The sequence below is a fragment of the Pristis pectinata genome, chromosome 8, assembly GCF_009764475.1.
Source record: "Pristis pectinata isolate sPriPec2 chromosome 8, sPriPec2.1.pri, whole genome shotgun sequence".
Taxonomy (NCBI): Eukaryota; Metazoa; Chordata; class Chondrichthyes; order Rhinopristiformes; family Pristidae; genus Pristis; species Pristis pectinata.
In genome coordinates this window covers 20,744,507-20,763,214 of record NC_067412.1, presented here as the reverse complement: position 1 = coordinate 20,763,214, position 18,708 = coordinate 20,744,507, and the positions used below count along the sequence as shown (strand labels likewise).

General features: G+C 39.1%; 1 protein-coding gene across 1 annotated transcript in view; it reads right to left on the bottom strand.

Moving 5' to 3' along the window:
• Positions 1-18,708, bottom strand: part of vps35l (VPS35 endosomal protein sorting factor like) — a 78,295-nt gene that overhangs the window by 11,188 nt on the left and 48,399 nt on the right. The window contains exon 27 of the mRNA XM_052022119.1: positions 1,096-1,235. Within this exon, the coding sequence (XP_051878079.1) occupies positions 1,096-1,235 (140 nt within the window). The remainder of the gene's footprint in view (positions 1-1,095; positions 1,236-18,708) is intronic.

Here is an 18,708-nt window from a genome sequence, read left to right as displayed (position 1 = left end):
CAGGTATCCAACCATTTACTTTGAAACATGGGGGGAAAAAAAAAGTAGGCCATTCAGTCCTTCAAGGCTGCTTTGCCAATCAACATATTAGTAGTCAATCATCCAAATTCAGTCCTCTTTTTCTGCTACCCCAACCTATCGCCATTCCAATAAAAATCTGCCTTCCTGTTATTGCCAAAGTGGATAACTTCTCATTTATCTGTATTGCATTGCAACTGCCATGTATCTACCCACTCCCTCAACCTGTCTAAATCAAACTGGAACTTCTTTGTATCCTCCTCAAGGCTCACTCTCCAACCCAACTTTGTGCCACCTGCAAAGTTGTAGATATTGCACTTAATTTCCTCATCCAATCATTAATACATATTGTGAATAGCTGGAGTCTTGGCAATGATCCCTGTGGTATCCCACTAGTCACTACCTGTCATTTGGATAAAGATACATTTACTCCCACTCTGTTTCCTGTCAACCAACTTGTTCTCTGTCCATATCAGCTCTTCACCCTCAATCCTGTGCGTTTTAATTTTGCATGCCAGTCTCTTAGGTGGGACCTTGTCAAAAAACTTCCAGTAAGTCCAAATACACCACATCCACTGGTCCTCCCTTATCTATACTGCTAGTTACATCCTTCAAAAGTCACAGTACATCTGTCAAGCTTGCTTTCTCTTTCACAAATCTACATTGATTTTGTCCAATCCTGTCACTCTTCCCCACATGTTCTGAAAATACATCTTCTACTAGGACTATGACATTTTCCACCCCACCAATGTCAGGATAACCGGCATTTTGTCCCTGTTTTCTCTCTGTATTTAAAACAAAATACTTGTCACATTGGCTATCCTCTAATCCATTGGAACTGCTGAGTCTAAAGAACGTTGGAAAATGAACACCCATGTATCCACCATTTTTGAGGCCATTTCCTTAGGTACTCCGGCATACAGCCTATCGCACTCTGGGGATTTATCAGTCTTTAGTTCCCTTAATTTCCCTAAACCCATTTCCCAACTTATGGCAGCTGTTGATTCTCTGACACACAATCAATCGTCTACCCAAAAATTTCTACTTCATATTTGAAATAAATTACGTGATACTTACAGGCACTATCAACAGTGTAGAAAAGAAGTTATTTAGGAACTCAAGGAGATATCCTTCTGAATTTCTCATCTTCCCATCTATGTTTATCATCTTTGGTACTTCTGCAACAAGGCTGATTGCAGCTTTAAAGAAGGCATCAGCTAATTAAAAGAAAAAAAGTGTAATTAATATAATTAATACTTCACTACTTTCGCCACAATGTAAATTACTTTCTCTCCTTATATGATCCCTTTCACTTATCATCAATACCTTCCAATGTCCTAGGTGTATTAATAGCTCAGCCAAAGCTGCAATTATAATGTGGGTTAGTTGATCCTGCAGTTATGTTCTCACCACAGTAAAAAAAAATCATCACTTGTCACAAATACTTGTCATCACAAGAACTGTGGAGGTCCTTTAATCATTATTGTTATTGAAAACATACAAGGCCATTTTCCCTTCAGCAAACTACATAGGCAGACTTGCATCTCTCCAGTGGTAGGAAAGAGAAAGCAGAGCAGTTAAAAAGGTTTGGCTCCGTCTTCCACTCTGTTCCCAACTCAACTATGATTTTAATGCAGCTTGTGTGTTAATAATTGACGGTTGCGACTTTCTCCACTCACCATTTACCTCACCATCAACCATTTCCAGAATTATAAGAACCCTGAAGACATTTTACATAAGAACATAAGAAATAGCAGGAGTAGGCCATCTGGCCCGTTGAGCCTGCTCCGCCATTCAATAAGATCATGGCTGATCTGGCCGTGGACTCGGATCCACCTACTGTACCTGCCTTTCCCCCATAACCCTCAATTCCCCTACTATGCAAAGATCTATTTAACTGTGTCTTAAATATATTTAATGAGGTAGACCCTACTGCTTCCCTGGGCAGAGAATTCCACAGATTCACTCCTCTCTGGGAAAAGCAGTTCCTCCTCATCGCCGCCCTAAATCTAATCCCTTGAAGCTTGAGGCCATGTCCCCTAGTTCTAGTCTCACCTATCAGTGGAAGCAACTTTCCTGCCTCTATTTTATCTATCCCTTTCATAATTTTATGTGTTTCTATAAGATCCCCTCTCATTCCTCTGAATTCCAGTGAATATAGTCCCAGGCGACTCAATGTCTCCTCACAGGCTAACCCCCCCGCATCTCCAGAATCAACCTGGTGAACCTTCTCTGCACCACCTCCAAAGGCAGTATATCTTTCCTCAAATAAGGAAACAAGAACTGCATGCAGTGCTCCAGGTGCAGCCTCACCTGTACCCTGTACAGCTGTAGCATAACCTCCGTGCTCTTAAATTCAATCCCTCTAGCAATGAAGGCCAACATTCCATTTGCCATCTTGATAACCTGTTGCACCTGCAAACCAACCTTTTGTGATTGATGCACAAGCATTCCCAAGTCCCTCTGCACAATGGCATGCTGCAATCTTTCACCATTTAAATAATAATCTGATCTTCTATTTTTCCTTCCAAAGTGATGACCATGCATTTACCAACATTGTACTCCATCTGCCAGACCCTTGCCTACTTACTTAATCTATCTATATCTCTCTGCAGACTGCCTGCATCCTCTGCACAATTTGCTTTTCCACTTAATTTAGTGTCATCAGAAAACTTAGATACGCTACACTCAGTCCCCTCTTCCAAATCGTTAGTGTATATAATGAACAGTTGTGTGCCCAGCACCAACCCCTGTGGCACCCCACTCAGCACTGATTACCAACCAGAGAAACACCCATTTATCCCAACTCTCTGCCTTCAGTTGGTTAACCAATCCTCTATCCATGCTAATACATTACCCCCAACTCCATGCATCCTTATCTTATGGACACGTCTTTTATGCGGCACATACCAAACACCTTTTTGGAAATCCAAGTATACAACATCTACCTGTTCCCCTCTATCCACTGTTACATCCTAAAGAACCCCAGTAAGTTTGTCAAATAGGACCTGCCCTTCCTGAATCCATGCTGTGTCTACCTGATGGAGCCACTTCTATCCAGATGTCTCGCTATTTCTTCCTTAATGATAGCTTCAAGCATTTTCCTGACTACAGATGTTATAAGCCTACTGGCCTATAGTTACCTGCCCTTTGCCCAAATCCTTTTTTAAACAGTGGCGTGACCTTCACTGTCTTCCAATCCACCAGGACCTGCCCAGAGTTCAGAGAATTTTGGTAAATTACCACAAAAGCCTCTACTATGACTTCCGCCATTTCTTTCAGTATCCTGGGATGCAGCCCATCAGGACCAAGGGAGTTGTCTACCTCTGGGCCCACTAGTTTGCTCAACACTACCTCTTTAGTGATAACAATTGTATAGAGGTCCTCACCTCCCATCCCATCCATAACATCTCTCTTTGGCATGTTAGACGTATCTTCCACCGTGAAGACTGACACAAAATAGTTGTTCAAGGCCTCGGCCATTTCCACATTCCCCAATATTAATTCCCCCTTCTCATCTTCCAAGGCACCTACGTTCACTTTAGCCACTCTTTTCCACTTCATATTATTATAAAAACTATTACTATCTGTTTTTATATTTTGTGCTAGTTTACTTTCATAATCTATCTTCCCTTATTGCTTCCTTAGTGGTTGGTTATTTGTTGCTTTTTACAGTTTTCCCAGTCTTCCAGTTTCCTCATTACTCTTGGCAACTTTGTATGCATGAGCTTTTAGCTTGATGCCTTCTTTTATTTCCTTAGTTATCCAAGGCTGGCTCTCCCCACCCTTACTGTTCTTGCTTTTAATTGGAATATACTTCTGTTGGGCTCCGCAAAAAATCTCTTTGAAAGTCTTCCATTGTTCCTTAACTGTCCCACCACATAGCCTGTGTTTCCAGTCTATGCTAGCCAACTCCTCCTTCATCCCGTTGTAGTCTCCCTTGTTTATACATAGTACACTTGTTTTAGATCAAACTATTGCACCCTCCATTTGTATGAGAAATTCAATCACTCTTTCCAAGAGGATCCCTAACTACAAGATCGTTAATTTTAACTGTCTCATTGCACAGGACCAGATCTAAGATAGCATTTTCCCTTGTAGGTTCAAGAAAGCTATCACGGATGCATTCTACGAAGTTCTCCTCAAGACTGCCTCGAACAACTTGATTCGCCCAATGTGGAAGTTAAAGTCCCCCATGATAACTGCCATTCTATTCTTACATGTATCAAATATTTCTTGGTTTATTGCCTGTGCCACTGCAATGTTATTATTAGGTGGCCTATAGACAACTCCCACCAGTGATTTTTTTCCTCTTTACTATTCTTGGTCTCTACCCAGATGGACTCAGTCTGCTCCTTAGATTTCATATCGTCTCTATCGCCCTGATCTCATTCTTAATTAACAGCACTACCCCACCTCCCTTACCTTCCTGCCTATCCTTCCGTATTACCTGATACCCTTGGATATTTAATTCCCAATCATCTTCACCCTACAAATATGATGGGAAACATCAAGTTTTTAAACAAACAGAAAAATCTTTATTTGACCCTGGAGAAGCAAGAGTGTTTGTCTGTGCTTACTTCTGCCTTTTCTGCCCCAGGCTCAATTTCAGTGATCTGTCCTAGATCAGTCTGAACTGCCAGCTCGCACTAAAGTCCTGACAGATACTGAGGTTCACTTTGATACTCTGTACCACCAGAACGGCTCAGGATGAAGGGAAAGAGCCCTGAATTGAATATCTCCAAAGGCTAAACATTGTATAAAAATTAAAAGTTTTCTGATAATTAGTGTTGATAATAACACCATAAGCATTAATAAAATGTAAATTATTTCATTCAATTAATCTACTTCAGTTTGTCTAAACAAATGCTGTGCCAAAACATATTCCTCTCTTGATGAAACAGATGATGGACAAAAGATTATCCAAGCAAAACTCTTGAATTGTGTTCCACATAAAACAAGTACAAAAATGGATGTACAGATAAGGTAATCAAATCCTATATGTTAATGTAAAGCATATTCTCTAACAAAATATTTTTGCTACAATTAATAAAAAAGCAAATGTTGAACAACAATTAAAAATGTTGGCACAGGAAATATTAATGTTGACCCAAGATAATCATTTCAAGGTCTCATCTATACAAACAAGGTTGCTTTATTTTTACAGCTGTCCACCTTTTGACATGATGAGCCATTAATGCAAAGATCACCATGGCAACAATTCCTGTTAAGGGAACCAATGGTTTACTGATTTTAGCATGGAACTTGCTACACTACAAAAATTTCTGGCTGGCTCTTGTTAATCCTGTGAGCATACGACATTTGTATAATTTATAACATCCTTTTATAGCCGTGCCACTATTTGCTTAATCAGTGAAATATTTAACAATCCCTTTTTCAGTCAATAGTACATGGGTGTCACTGGCAAGCATTCACTACCACAATGCCATTAGGTTTAGCGTGCCAGGACTTTGTTTTAAATGCACCAATAAAAGAACAGTAATGCATTTCCAAATTAGTGCACAACCTGGAAGCTGTGGTTTTGCCAAGTGCCCATCGTCCTTGTTCTTCTTGGCAGTAGAGGTTGTGTATTTGAGAGATGCTGTTGAGGAACTCTCGGTGAGTTCCTGTAGTTAAGTTTGTAGATGGCACATACTGTAGGGTATAGCATGCTGATGATGAAGGCACTAAATGCTGAAGGTGGTAGGTGAACTGCTTTACACTGGATGGTTGAGTTTCACTGAATGTAGGTGAAGTTGCAATTATCTGAGTGTAAAATACTTCATTTCATCCCTGACTTGTGACTCATAGAAGCTTGAAGTCGGGAGAGAAGACAGCTTCAGAGAGCACTCAAATCTCTCACTTGCTGTTGTAGCAAGGGCTGATAAAATAATGGTGCTGGTTTCAAGCTGATTTACTCACAATATGCCTTTTGCTCAGTCCAGTCACAATGTCCTTTAGGACTTGACCATTTCAGCTTGGTGTAACCAAGTCACTTTTGGAACATACATAAAACAATACAGCACTGGAACAAGCCCTTTGGCCCACAACATCTGTGCCGAACATGATCCCTTCTGCCTGTACATGATCCATATCCCTGCATATTCATATGCCTTTCTAAAAGTCTCTTAAGTGCCAGTATCATATCTGCTTCCACCACCACCTCTGGCAGCATGTTCCAGACACCTATCACACACTGTAAACAAAAAAAAACCTGCCCTGCACATCTCTTTTAAACTTTCCCCCTCTCACCTTTAAAGCTATGCCCTCTAGTATTTGAGATTTCTACCCTGGGAAAAAGATTATGACCTTTTACCCAATCTATGCCTCTCATAATTTTAACTTGGAAATCCCTTGCTCAGACTGCATTAGTGTCCTTCTGCTCTGCAGTACGACCAAGTGGTGTTCAACATGGAGGAATGCTGATTCAGCGGCTAAGAACAGCAGGAGGGTTTTCCTGAGCAATGTCTCATAGGTTCAGAGTCGATGCTGAAAATTCTTGGCACCTTTCCTTTCCGACTCAGACTAAATTTTGTTATTTTGGTGGTATACACTGAGGAATGATGTAGCAGAAGTCTTGAATGTTGATTGAAAAGGCATGATACTATGAGTATGACCATGTCAGGTTGCTGAATGACCAAAGTACAGAAAATCTTTCGAATGTCCTCAGCTGATATTGAGAAATACTTTCCAGGGTTAACTGGGCTCCAAGTAATTAGTGTATTAAAATCCAGTGCCTAAGTTTGTACTGTGGTCTGTACACTTTTATTAATTTTTTTAATATATATAGTAACTTGCCTAACTGCCCCATTAGTCACTTTCAGAGGATATTGGGGTAGAAACCATTAGTGGGCTAGACTAATGAAGAGGGCAAATTTCCTAAAAGGGCATTAGTGAACCAAATAAAATTTTATAACAATCTGGTAGTTTCATGGTCACCTTAACTGATAAAGTCAGTTAATAGAGCATCTATTAAATTCCTTGGCTAATGGGATTCAAACTAATCACCATATCATTACTTCAAACCTCTGGATTATTAGTCCAGCAAATTACCACAGTGCTACCATATTCTGAGATAATTACCAACTATATTGAAAATGCACAAGAAAGATGTTACTTAAAATGAATATACTTGATAGAGAAAAACAGATCTTTCAATAGCATCACATTCAAAGGGCATCATTCCTTGTAATTGCTTGGAGCAGGAAAATGACACACAGAGCTCAGTTAACACAGTGACAAAAAAATTTTAAAAGAAGTATAAAAATTACAGGATGCAATTCCACAAGCTGAAAAGGGAAGCAGAAGATACTCAGATCCTGGATCTGGAGACAGAAAACAAATGTTTCAGGTCAATAACCTTTCATCAGAACTAGAACAGGATTTAGGTGAGTACAGATGCTGGGAAATAGAGGGCAGAAGTGGCAAGAACACAGAGCAAGGTCTGTGATTGGAGTGGAAGGCAGGAGAGACTCAAAGATGCAAGGGAAAAGGGGGCAGTAATGGGGCAAATAGGAGGTACACAGGACAAGTCTAGAGAAGGAGCAAACGGCAGCAATAGAGCCATTCCTAGCACATGCATTCTGGAAAAAAAAGGGAACATTGCTTATGGTGTGAAATTACTGAACACAATGTTGAGTTTGGTGGCTGTAAAGTGCCTCACTGAAACAAGGTGCTGGTTCTCAAGCTTCTTCTACTCCAGCACAATGTTGCCACCAATTGCAGATTCCCTATTCTGTCAGCATTTCAATAAGGATTTTACCATCCTGAACGTCCTAGTCTGGTCTTCTATTGTCCCTAGTGCCAGCTTCTCTTGTCATAACACCATTCTGAGGAAGTGCAGAAGATGTAACACATGTTCTTTCCCTTCTTTCCTAACCACTTTAAAGTTCCAGAAACACTTACTCGCTCCACAGAGGTCGTTAGACCAGAGTACATCTTGCATTTTGTTTTTTTTCCATTTCAGAGTTCCATCGTAATAATAAAAGCAAAACGATGCAAATAAGTTGGAGTCTATCCAAAGATTAGGCTCCAAAACAGAATAAGGATGCTGTATAGGGGAAGGAAACCAAATAGCAGATATTTTTGTTGAGAATTTACAGTGGATAAAGGCATAAAGTTTTCATCCTCCCCAAAAGTATTGAAATTATTTGCAAAGCCAGTTGTCCATCATTAAGCCAAGAACTATCTTTTAGTTTATGAAAACATTTAGACTGTTCACCATCAAACACAGTAGGGGGTAAAATTTCTGCATTAGGACTACCAGAAAAACATAACCTGTGGTATGTCATTGCTCTCATACCCATTCCATTTTGCAAACAGTTAAATACTTGAAGAGGCATTCCAACACAAACCTTCAGACCAATTCACAGCCTCATACTAATGGACCAGTTTTAAGAACCAGAAAATCTGCATGCATGGAAGGAGAGCAAATCTATGGATTGGCGATGGAAAAGTGATAGCATAATCTGTTGGTAGGGAAGGGTCAGAATAATTCTGTAAGCATCGTCTAGCAGGAAATGGGGAAGTGGGGTGCTGGGGTAACCTTCATCCAAAAACAAACGTCAATTATTTTTCTTATTGTGTTATCAATAATGACACAAATTATTTCAAACTAACCAAGATCCATCATTTTAATAGTTGAATTTAAATCTACCTGGAAGATCATGTACTAAACATAAAAAATGTTGTTAGCTAGCTCGTGGAAGAGGTTCGGTAAAATTTAGTTTTTACTTCCAATAATCTCTCAAAAGGTCATGGTTTAAACTCCCTTCTTTTGCAACTGGTTTAAGTTTTTCTGACCTGCTGAATTCTTCCTTCAGAAGGAAGAAGCCCATCTTAGGCCCACTATGGATATCTTGAGAGAATATGAGGAATTTAATATTGTTTAAACCAAAATGGTTTCACCTATCTGGCACACACTTTTCCCTCCCTGTCCTCATTGCACGCCCATGCACACAAAGATGGGGATGCAAAACTCCATACACATCCCCCAACGCTGCCAAAAAAAATTTATATGCCAAGTGAGTGCAGGGTGAGATTGATGAAACTTAAGGTTAGAGTCAATAAGGATATGGTATCAAGTTAATGAAGTTGAGGTAAAGGTCAAGCATCATCTAGTTAATGGATGGAAGAGCTCAAAGGGCTGAATAGGTTCCTCAAATTTTTCCGTGATCCTATAACTGAACAAAAGAGGCCACGGAATCTTGTACTTATTTGTGCTCAAATTAGGGCATGAGTATAACACAGATGAAGCTTGAAGATGATCCCACCGCTCACACCACGAATGAATCGACCAATAACACACACATGGATGAGGAAAGAGTAGTTGGATTTGGCACAAAAGTGACCCCATCACCCTTGGAGTCTCAACAAGATTCAACTCTTGCTCCTATGGCACCAGAACAAGATCTCCAAAATGGTTTTGTAGGATTGGTAATTCAGTGAGGTTTATGCTGTTCTTTCACCATCAGCTGGTTCGAGCTCACACCCTCATTCTTTGTAACTTTTGAATGAATACACAAAGGGAAAATAAAATGAGGACAATAAGGGAAAGAGCAGGAGAGAATAGGTCTGAATGCCTGCCTGGACTTCCTTCCATTGTGTTTAAAATATAGTTCTTAAAGGACTCAACAAGCTAGGTGCAGGGAAGATGCCTCCCTTGGGGCAAATTGAAGACTTGGGGACTGGGGACACATTCAGAATAATGGGTAGATCATTTAGGACTGAGATGAAGAGAAGATTCTTTACTGAACCCTTCCTGAAACCTAAAATGTTAATTCTTTTCTTCACAGATGCAGCCTGACTTCATCAGTATTTCCAGCAATTTGTGTTCATATTGTGAGAGCAGACTCCATGGTTAAGTGATGGCTATTGGCAGGATTAGGGGAAACTTAGCAAGTAAGACTACCCAATAAGCAGGTTCTGTCTTTGATGGGAGATCTAACTTGGGCACGAGGACCAGTGGTTGTCCAGAGGGGTAATATCCAAAGCATTATAATTAGAACAACAAGAAATATTTGCCAGCATACATAAACATATACTGCATAATCAGATGCTTTTGGCTAACTTAACTATGCAAATTTATAACTCATTGATGCAACATTTTAGTAGGTTACAAATTAGGACTGTTAATTTCCCACATGACTTGTTCTGAATTTTGGCCAAACTATTAATATGGAGAAAAAAAATTGCAAGACAAAGGGTCATTCCTTGCCACTTTCCAGCATCTCAATGAGATTCATTTTAGTTCAGAAGAAGACAGCACTAGTAAATAAAAGACTCAAATTAAATTTAATTTTCAAGGTGAAAGGCAGTCTTTCAGTCGGATTCACATCAATTTAATTCTAATGCAGCACCCCCTATTGACTATCTTGCTGCAAAACTATGGTGATACAACTATAATCTTGTATTTAACAAACATTTAAATGCACTTCTCAATGGAAAGAAAAATGTACAATGGGGAAGAGATAACAATATGCTGTCATAAAAGATTCTCCCTTCAATAAATTCTCTTCTGCTTTTTTTTTTGAAAAGCAGAAGAAAAAACTAAAACATATTTCTGATTGTGGTATTTGTCAATTTTTCTCTAGATCAATGTTGCTCTGCTGTCTTCTGTACAACTCCCAATATATCTGCAGAGCCCCCAATTTTTCTTGCACATTCAACTACAATTTTTATTCCTTTTGGAAACCACTCAAGAACAAAAAGGTTGCCAACAGATGATAGGAACCTATTTTTAGTGGAGAAAGACTTCACAAGACCTACCAAATGTCAAAAAAAACATTAAGAATCTGAGAGTTTGCCCAAAATAAAAGTTGGTATGTTTAAAGAAAGGCCATCTCATACCCACTCCAAACACACCTTATGAGACTCACTGATTTCTTCATCCCATTCAAACCAAAATGACCATTCAAATTTAGGCAAAATATACCTTGAATGATTGATTTTAAAACAAACAGTGCAAAATCACCACCATAAATATTAATTTCACCATCACTTTGACACTATCTATAATATATACTGCAGCAACTTTCCAACGTTTCTTCAGAAGCATTCCCAAACCCCTGACCTCTGCTACCAAGGGGCAGCAGGCACACAAGAATAGAGTCAGAGTCATACAGCTTGGGAAGAGGCCCTTCAGACCAACTGGTCCATGCTGACCAAGATGTTTATCTAAGCTAGTCCCATTTGCCTGTGTTTGGCTCATATCTTTCTAAACCTTTTTCATCAATGTACCTGTCCAACCATCTTTTAAAAGTTGTTATTATACCTGACTCAACCACTTCCTCTGGCAGCTCATTCCATATACGTACCACCCTCTGTAAAAGAAGTTGTCCCTCAAATTCTTATTAAATCTTTTCCTTCTCACCTTAATCCTTTGCCCTCTACTTCGATTCCCCAACCCTGGGGAAAAAGACTCGAGTGCATTCAGCCTATTTATGCCTCTCATGAATTTATACACCTCTATAAGATCACCTCTCAGTCTCCTACCCTCCAAGGAAAATAGTCCTAGTCTAGCCTGTCCCCATGACTCAGTCCCTTTGGTCCTGGCAACATCCTCGTAAATCTTTTCTGCACTCTTTCCAGTTTACTAACAGGGCAGGGTGACCAAAACTGAATGCAATAGTCCAAGTGCGGCCTCACCAGCATCATGTACAACTGTAACATTACCTCCCACCTTCTATACTCAATGCCCTGACTGATGAAGGCCAGCATGCCAAAAGACTTCCTCACCACCCTGCCTACCTGTGATGCCACTTTCAGGGAACCATGTACCTGAACTCCAAGATCTCTGTTCTACAACCTCCCCAGGGCATAAACATTTACTGCAAAAGTCCTACCTGATTTGACTTTCCAAAATGCACACCTTGCACTTATCCAAATTAAACTCCAATCATTTGGAAAGTCGCCTCCAAGTCAGCCCTCAGCCTGACTTGGAAATGTATCTCTGTCCCTCCATCCTCCCTGGGTGATCCTGGCACTTACTTCCAAAAGTTCTTTGAGAGAACCTCCACCACACCAACTGCAGTTCTTCAACATGGTGACGCACTGTGTCCTTCTCAAGGGCAATTAGGGAAAGACAATGAATGCTATTCTTGCCAATGATTCCCATGTAGTTATTATCAAATCATTATTTATTTGTTGGCTTGCTTCCAAACAGGATCCTGCATTACCTTCACTACATCTTAATTGGTATTCCATATGTTGTAAAATGCTTGGGACAGAGAGGGGGACAGGAAAGATACAAGTCTTTTGATATAAAACTGTGAAATAAATGAACATGATAAGTTCCTCACTTTCAAGACATTCCTCATGAATTCCCATTCTCAACTACCTCCATCCTCTCCTTCATTTCCATTGTGCCCCAAGTTTTATATTTTTCCCCCAAATCCATGCTCCCTTTCTCTCAATTCCATGGATCTCTGTCAAATTTCACCTTTGCCATATCACGAAAATAACCTGAACCGAGGACACAAATCAGTTCTGCTGCTTCTGATCTTCCTCACCTTTAACACAGTTACCGCCATCCTTCATCAATGTCTCTGTTACTCCAATACTATCTTGACAGGTCTCTCATAACCCCAGATCTCAGCTTTCCCAAACAATCCTGCCTATATCTTATCCAAGACCTATTTTTCCATCCTTTGGTCTTACAGACCTATATTGGACTCAAACTCAAGACTCAATTTTAAAATTAGCTTTCATACAAGATTCTTCAAAGACCTCATTCCCCTCCCATTCACAAAGCCTCTTCAACAACTTCAAACATCCCCCCTCCTTTCATCCACATCAATGTCAACCCACATTACATTCTATACCAAACAACAGTGCACATGTTCTAGCTAGAGCAACAAACGACCTGCTGTAGGAACTCAGCAGGTTGAGCAGCAGTTTGGGGGGGTGGGAGAAATTGTTCAGGTTTTGGGTTTAAACCCTGCATCAGTAAGAGTGGAGAGAGAGAGAGAGAGAGAGAGAGAGAGCCAGCACTTTATATCGGAATAAAGTGCTGGCTATCTTCCCTTTCCACTCTTGACCTGCTGAGTTCCTTCAGCAGATTGTTTGTTGCTCCAGATTCCAACAACACCTGCAATATCTTGCATCTCCATGTATTTCAGCTGCTTTTGCTTGATATTTTGTAATTTCTTTTGCTACTTCCTCTTGGTTTCCTTTATAAAATTCAAACTTTTTGACCTGCTCCCACTCTTATTGATTTGTGAAGCTCCAGCTTTGTATTACTAAAACTAAATAAATGTAGGTTCTTATTGTTAAACAGAAAGAACATCAATAAGTACAGTCTTGAAGGCACAACTGGTAAGTTAGTTATGACACCAGATTTCAGCAGTAAACAAAATAAAATGTAACTGCAGCTGCTCAACATGTGGAGAGATTAGATACCCAGCAACAAACAAATCATGCAACATAAGCAGATTGTTCTAGTTCAAAATTGTATAGACAGGGTCTAACTTTGAAAATCCACTTTTTGTTAAATACAAATTGACCTCATCCACACCAAGGTACTTTATAGGTTACAAAAATATATTAAAAGGTTTTGAATTACATACAAACACAAATTTATGGTTTGCTAAAATCTCCAGGTTGTCAAGTATTTAATTACACTATAATCAACTTGCAGGCTTTCTGAAACAAATTTGAGACTCCCTAAATATTCTCACAATAGCAACAGGTAAATATAGGTGCATGTACACAATAGAGTATAGTAATCAGAGTCCATCTCTTTTAAAGTGCTTTGGTGAACGTTTAGAAACCAAGTACAACACTATTTAGTTCACTGCTTGGTCAATGGCATATATTTTATCTGGAGCGCTTTTGTGTTCCTCATATTTCTATTTAACATTTTTGACTGACAGAGCACAAAGGCACTGCTGAAGAATGCATACATACAGTAAATTAAATAATCAACATCAAGTATTGCTCATCACATAGCAAAATAATAAAGTTTCACATATGATCTTTTCATTGATAACCATAAATTTAGTTCCTCTCAATTCTCCCAGAAGTTGCGGATTCTTTGTGTGTTTTTGTGGATTCAGTGAACCTCATGTCTCTCTCCAATTATCCACTGATTAGATATGAAACCCCATTGTTTGCATTAGTGGTAAAGTAGAAATTTGGGATTTCATAATTCGTAATTGAAGGTGGAAAATAATTTGAAACTTTGGCATTCAAAATTGGAAAAGGAAATTAGAGGAAGGCTTTGAGATTTTATCTGAAAAGTTACGCTTAGTTTATCAAACCACAAATGTTCAGGATACTCAAACTGTAGTCAGTGAAATCTGGAGACAGTTCAAGTCCAGCAAACTTAGATACAGTAGAAGAGACTAAAACATAGGAACACCATAATTGCAGACAACATTACATCCACCAACCCCCCCTAAAGAAATGAGTACTATTGTTTCCACAGGATGACAGAGCCTACAGCATACACTCAGAAGGATATATTTCCATGAAATCAAAGAACAAAGCAATTAAGGCTAGCAGTATATCATCATTACAAAGATGATTAACCAGAAAACCAGTAACCAGAGAAATGTACTGTCATCAGAAATAGAAGCTTTTGCTTTGAATGTCACAGCCGTTTATGATGGTTTGGAATTCACTGGCCAAAAGAGTGACTATACAGGTAGTCCCAGGTTACGCAAGAGTTCCATTCCCGAGAACATCTGTAAGCGATTTCTCCATATCAAAAATGCCCTTTTTCTATAACTACCTATATGGTATTACTATAAATATACTTAATATTCACCCTAACACTACCCATAATTAAACTAATGGAATATATACTGAATCCAGTCATTGATGAATACTATGAAACATTTTATTATTACTGTCTTGAATGTAGTCAGATTTTCGCAAGTCAGGTCGTTCATAACCAGGAGAGCCCCTGCATTACAAAAGAAAAATCGTTGCAGGACCATGAAGAGCAGAGGAGTGGGACTAATTAGACTGCACTTAAAGAGATGGCACAGGCAGGATGGATTGATATCCAACTTGATTCCAAGTGATTTCTAAAATAAAGCAAAACAACAAGTTTTCCATAAAGCAAAAAAATAAGGTAAAAGTTGTACAGAGGCTCATCTCTTTTGACAGCATTTATGCAAACGTGAATGAAACATTGGGAATGAGGTCTCTTCTAATCTTGAAATGGTTTAACAATAATCTCAGATTTTCAATACCATAACAGGGTGTTACTCTCGTATTCAAATGCAAAATCTAAGCAACTGTCATAGGAAGTGTTCAATACATTTTAATGGAATAACATACAACTTTACTGGGAAAATAACTTTTTCATAGATAGATGAAAGAAATCTTTCCTCAAGTCTAATAATATTTATGTTCAATTTGTGAACCAAATTCTAATATATTCTTTCACAGTATTTTCCTTTGTCTACTTTGTCACTAAAGGATCTTTGCCAAGGCATTATGAAAATTTGAAATCAAACTTTCAGAATTTTATCATGAAAGTATATAAAACTTTAAAGATAAAGATACTTCATACTGCACTGCATTCAATTTTTGGGCATCCATATTTTTATGAAAGGATAACGTCAAGAATCTACAAAAAAATTATGGTAAGTAACTTTAAAAATTAACTTTTTTCATGCATAATTCAAATTCAGTCATGTCACAGTGGTTTGCATTTGGATAAATATGAGCAACTACTCGTCTCATTGTGAAACAAAAACTGCTTTGCAGTCAGTTATCTCTATACTGATTTTAAACCTTGTGATATTTAACACCACACAAAAAAAAAAGCAAAGCTATTCAGTTGGACACAGTTAATCCCTACTTTATGGGATGCATTTTGGACAGCACAGTGAACAAAAGAATTGAGCAATGAGCAACAGGGCTAACTTCTACATCAGCTTTTTCCATATCAAGCTGCAAATTAGCTGACATTTACACAGTACACTGCAGCTGGATAGAAAATATAAAAATGACTCACATTTTAACCCTCATAACAGATCAGTCAAGCCAAGTTTTAACATCTGTGAAAGGGATTGGTAAAATTACAGCCATCTAATCAGATTCAGATCTGTACCAAAATTTATTTTAAAAATTCAGGTTTTATGTACTGAAGCAGATACTTGCCATTCCAACCACAAAGCCAATATGCAAATACAGATTGAAACTGATCTTATATCAACATACTTTATAACCGTACTTAAGTATAAAAGGTCCACTAGATATAGTTATAGACTTTCTCACTGCTATTTTTAGCACAGAGTTAAACAATGTTCTTCATACTAGCTCTAACAGTGACATTTTTGCAGTTGCAAAACCAAAATTCAGCTAGTTACCATACAAAGACACAAGGTATCCTAATATTGCTGTTAACTTACTGGACCTTTATGCTGAGGCCCAGATGACAGATTTGGAGGCACAGATTTGAATTCCATAACAGCTGAGGAATTTACATTCAAATAATTAAATACATCTGGAATAAAAACCTAATATCAGTTGTGGTGATCACAAAACAGTCAGATTATTGTAAGTACTCTTGTGGTTCGCTGATGTTCTTCAGGGGATAAAATCTGCTTGCCCAGCCTGGCTGATTAACTGCCTCTTTAAGCAACTCAATTCAGGGACAGCTTGGGTTGGGCAATAAATACTGATCCAGCCAATGACACTGACATGAATGAATAAATTTTAAAAAATGGAATTACCAGATACTGTTTTAAGTTCACAGATGTGATACTCGTGGTAAGAAATTGTAAACCACTTACAATGTTCTATTGTTTAAACTTGAAAAGGTAAGACGCATGTAACCAAGTTCCAATATTTTGAAATGTTATATATTAAAATTCGGGCAGAAAACTCATGCAACCAATTTTAAACAAGCAAGAATGCTGACAGTTCCTCAAATAACACATGCACTAAATGCTAATTAACAAAAGTGGGGCAGTAACTGTAAAGCCATTTAGTGAGCAGTACAGGGCCAAAGATTATGGCATAGAAACTGGCAGATGATCCTAGAAGCTGGTCCCAAGCTCAAAAAAAGTGATTACATTTTTATTTCCAGCTACATATATACATAAAATATAAATGGTAACACTGCAAATGTAAACAAAGACACATATTTTAATTAAAACATAAAGATGGATGTTAGGTGAGAAATGTAACATTGTAGAATAACAAAGAGCAAGGGTGAATGCTTTTTTAGCAATGTCTGACCTGTGATACTTTAGAAAACACACGTTGCCTAAAATGTGTACCCTGAACCACAGCTACAAAAGATTTCTGACATTAGGTGTCAGAATACATAATTCTGCCATCAAAAGTGACACAATATGTAATGATTGGATATATTTAATAAACAGTACGGGAGTGTAGCGGTTAGCATAATGCTATTACAGCACCAGCGACCCGGGTTCAAATCCCGCCGCTGTCTGTAAGGAGTTTGTACATTCTCCCCGTGTGTCTGCGTGGGTTTCCTCCGGGTGCTCCGGTTTCCTCCCACATTCCAAAGACGTATGGGTTAGGAGCTGTGGGCATGCTATGTTGGCACCGGAAGAGTGGCGACACTTGCGGGCTGCCGCCAGCACATTCTCAGTAACGCAAAAAGATGCATTTCACTGTGTGTTTCGATGTACTTGTGACTAATAAATATCCTATCAGTAATTTAATGAAAACTAATATGAATTAGTATCAAAATTGAAAGATGTTTAACACATGCCAGTGATTGAATCTACCTGCAACTTATTAATGCTACAGTTATACTGCACCAAGACTCTTTCCACTTGATCTCCAATAGTTCAGTTGAGAACAAGAATTTACCACTTGGAGAAAGATGGACATGAAGGCAGCTTTTCCAACTTGAGTCACACCCATGTAATCAAAGGAATGTGAGATTGGAAAGACAACATGATGAGCTTATTTGGGAAATTTATATTAGAAGGGATCCAAAGCATTTTCTCAGAGAATCTTTGCTCTATCCACCACAAAAGCCAGGATCTCCTGGTGACCAGCCACTTCACTTCCACATCCCATTCCCATACTGACATGTCTATCCACGGCCTCCTCTACTCCACATTGAGGCCAGACGCAGATTGGAGGAACACCACCTCATATTCAGCCTCATAGTCTCCAACCTGACACCCTCAACATCGATTTCCCTAACTTCCGGTAACCACTCCCCTCTTTCCGCACTCCCATTCTCCCCCCTTTGTTTTCCCTCATTCCTGTGGCCCACCCTCACCCCTTCTCTTCCCCCTCCCTGCCCTCATGATCTTACCATCTATTCCCCACCTCTTTCCCTTTATTCCATGGTCTACTGTCCTCTCCTACCAGATTCCTCCTCCTTCAGCCCTTTGCCTCTTCTACCTATCACCTCTCAGCTTCTTACATCTTCCCCTCCCCCCTCCAACCAACCTTCCCTCTCTCACCTGGATTCACCTATCACCTGCCAGCCTGTGTTCTTCCCCCTCCCTGACCTTCTTATTCTGGCTTCTGCCCTCTTCCTTTCCAGTCGTGATGAAGGATCTCGACCCGAAACGTCCACGTGTTATTTCCCTCCACAGATGCTGCCTGACCTGCTGAGTTCCTCCAGCATTTTGTGTGTGTTGCTCCAGATTCCAGCATCTCTCATATCTGCTTTTATCTTTGTTTTGGCAGGTCTAAGATTTTCCCATATCTGGCCACTTGATATCGTCCAAATTAAACATACTC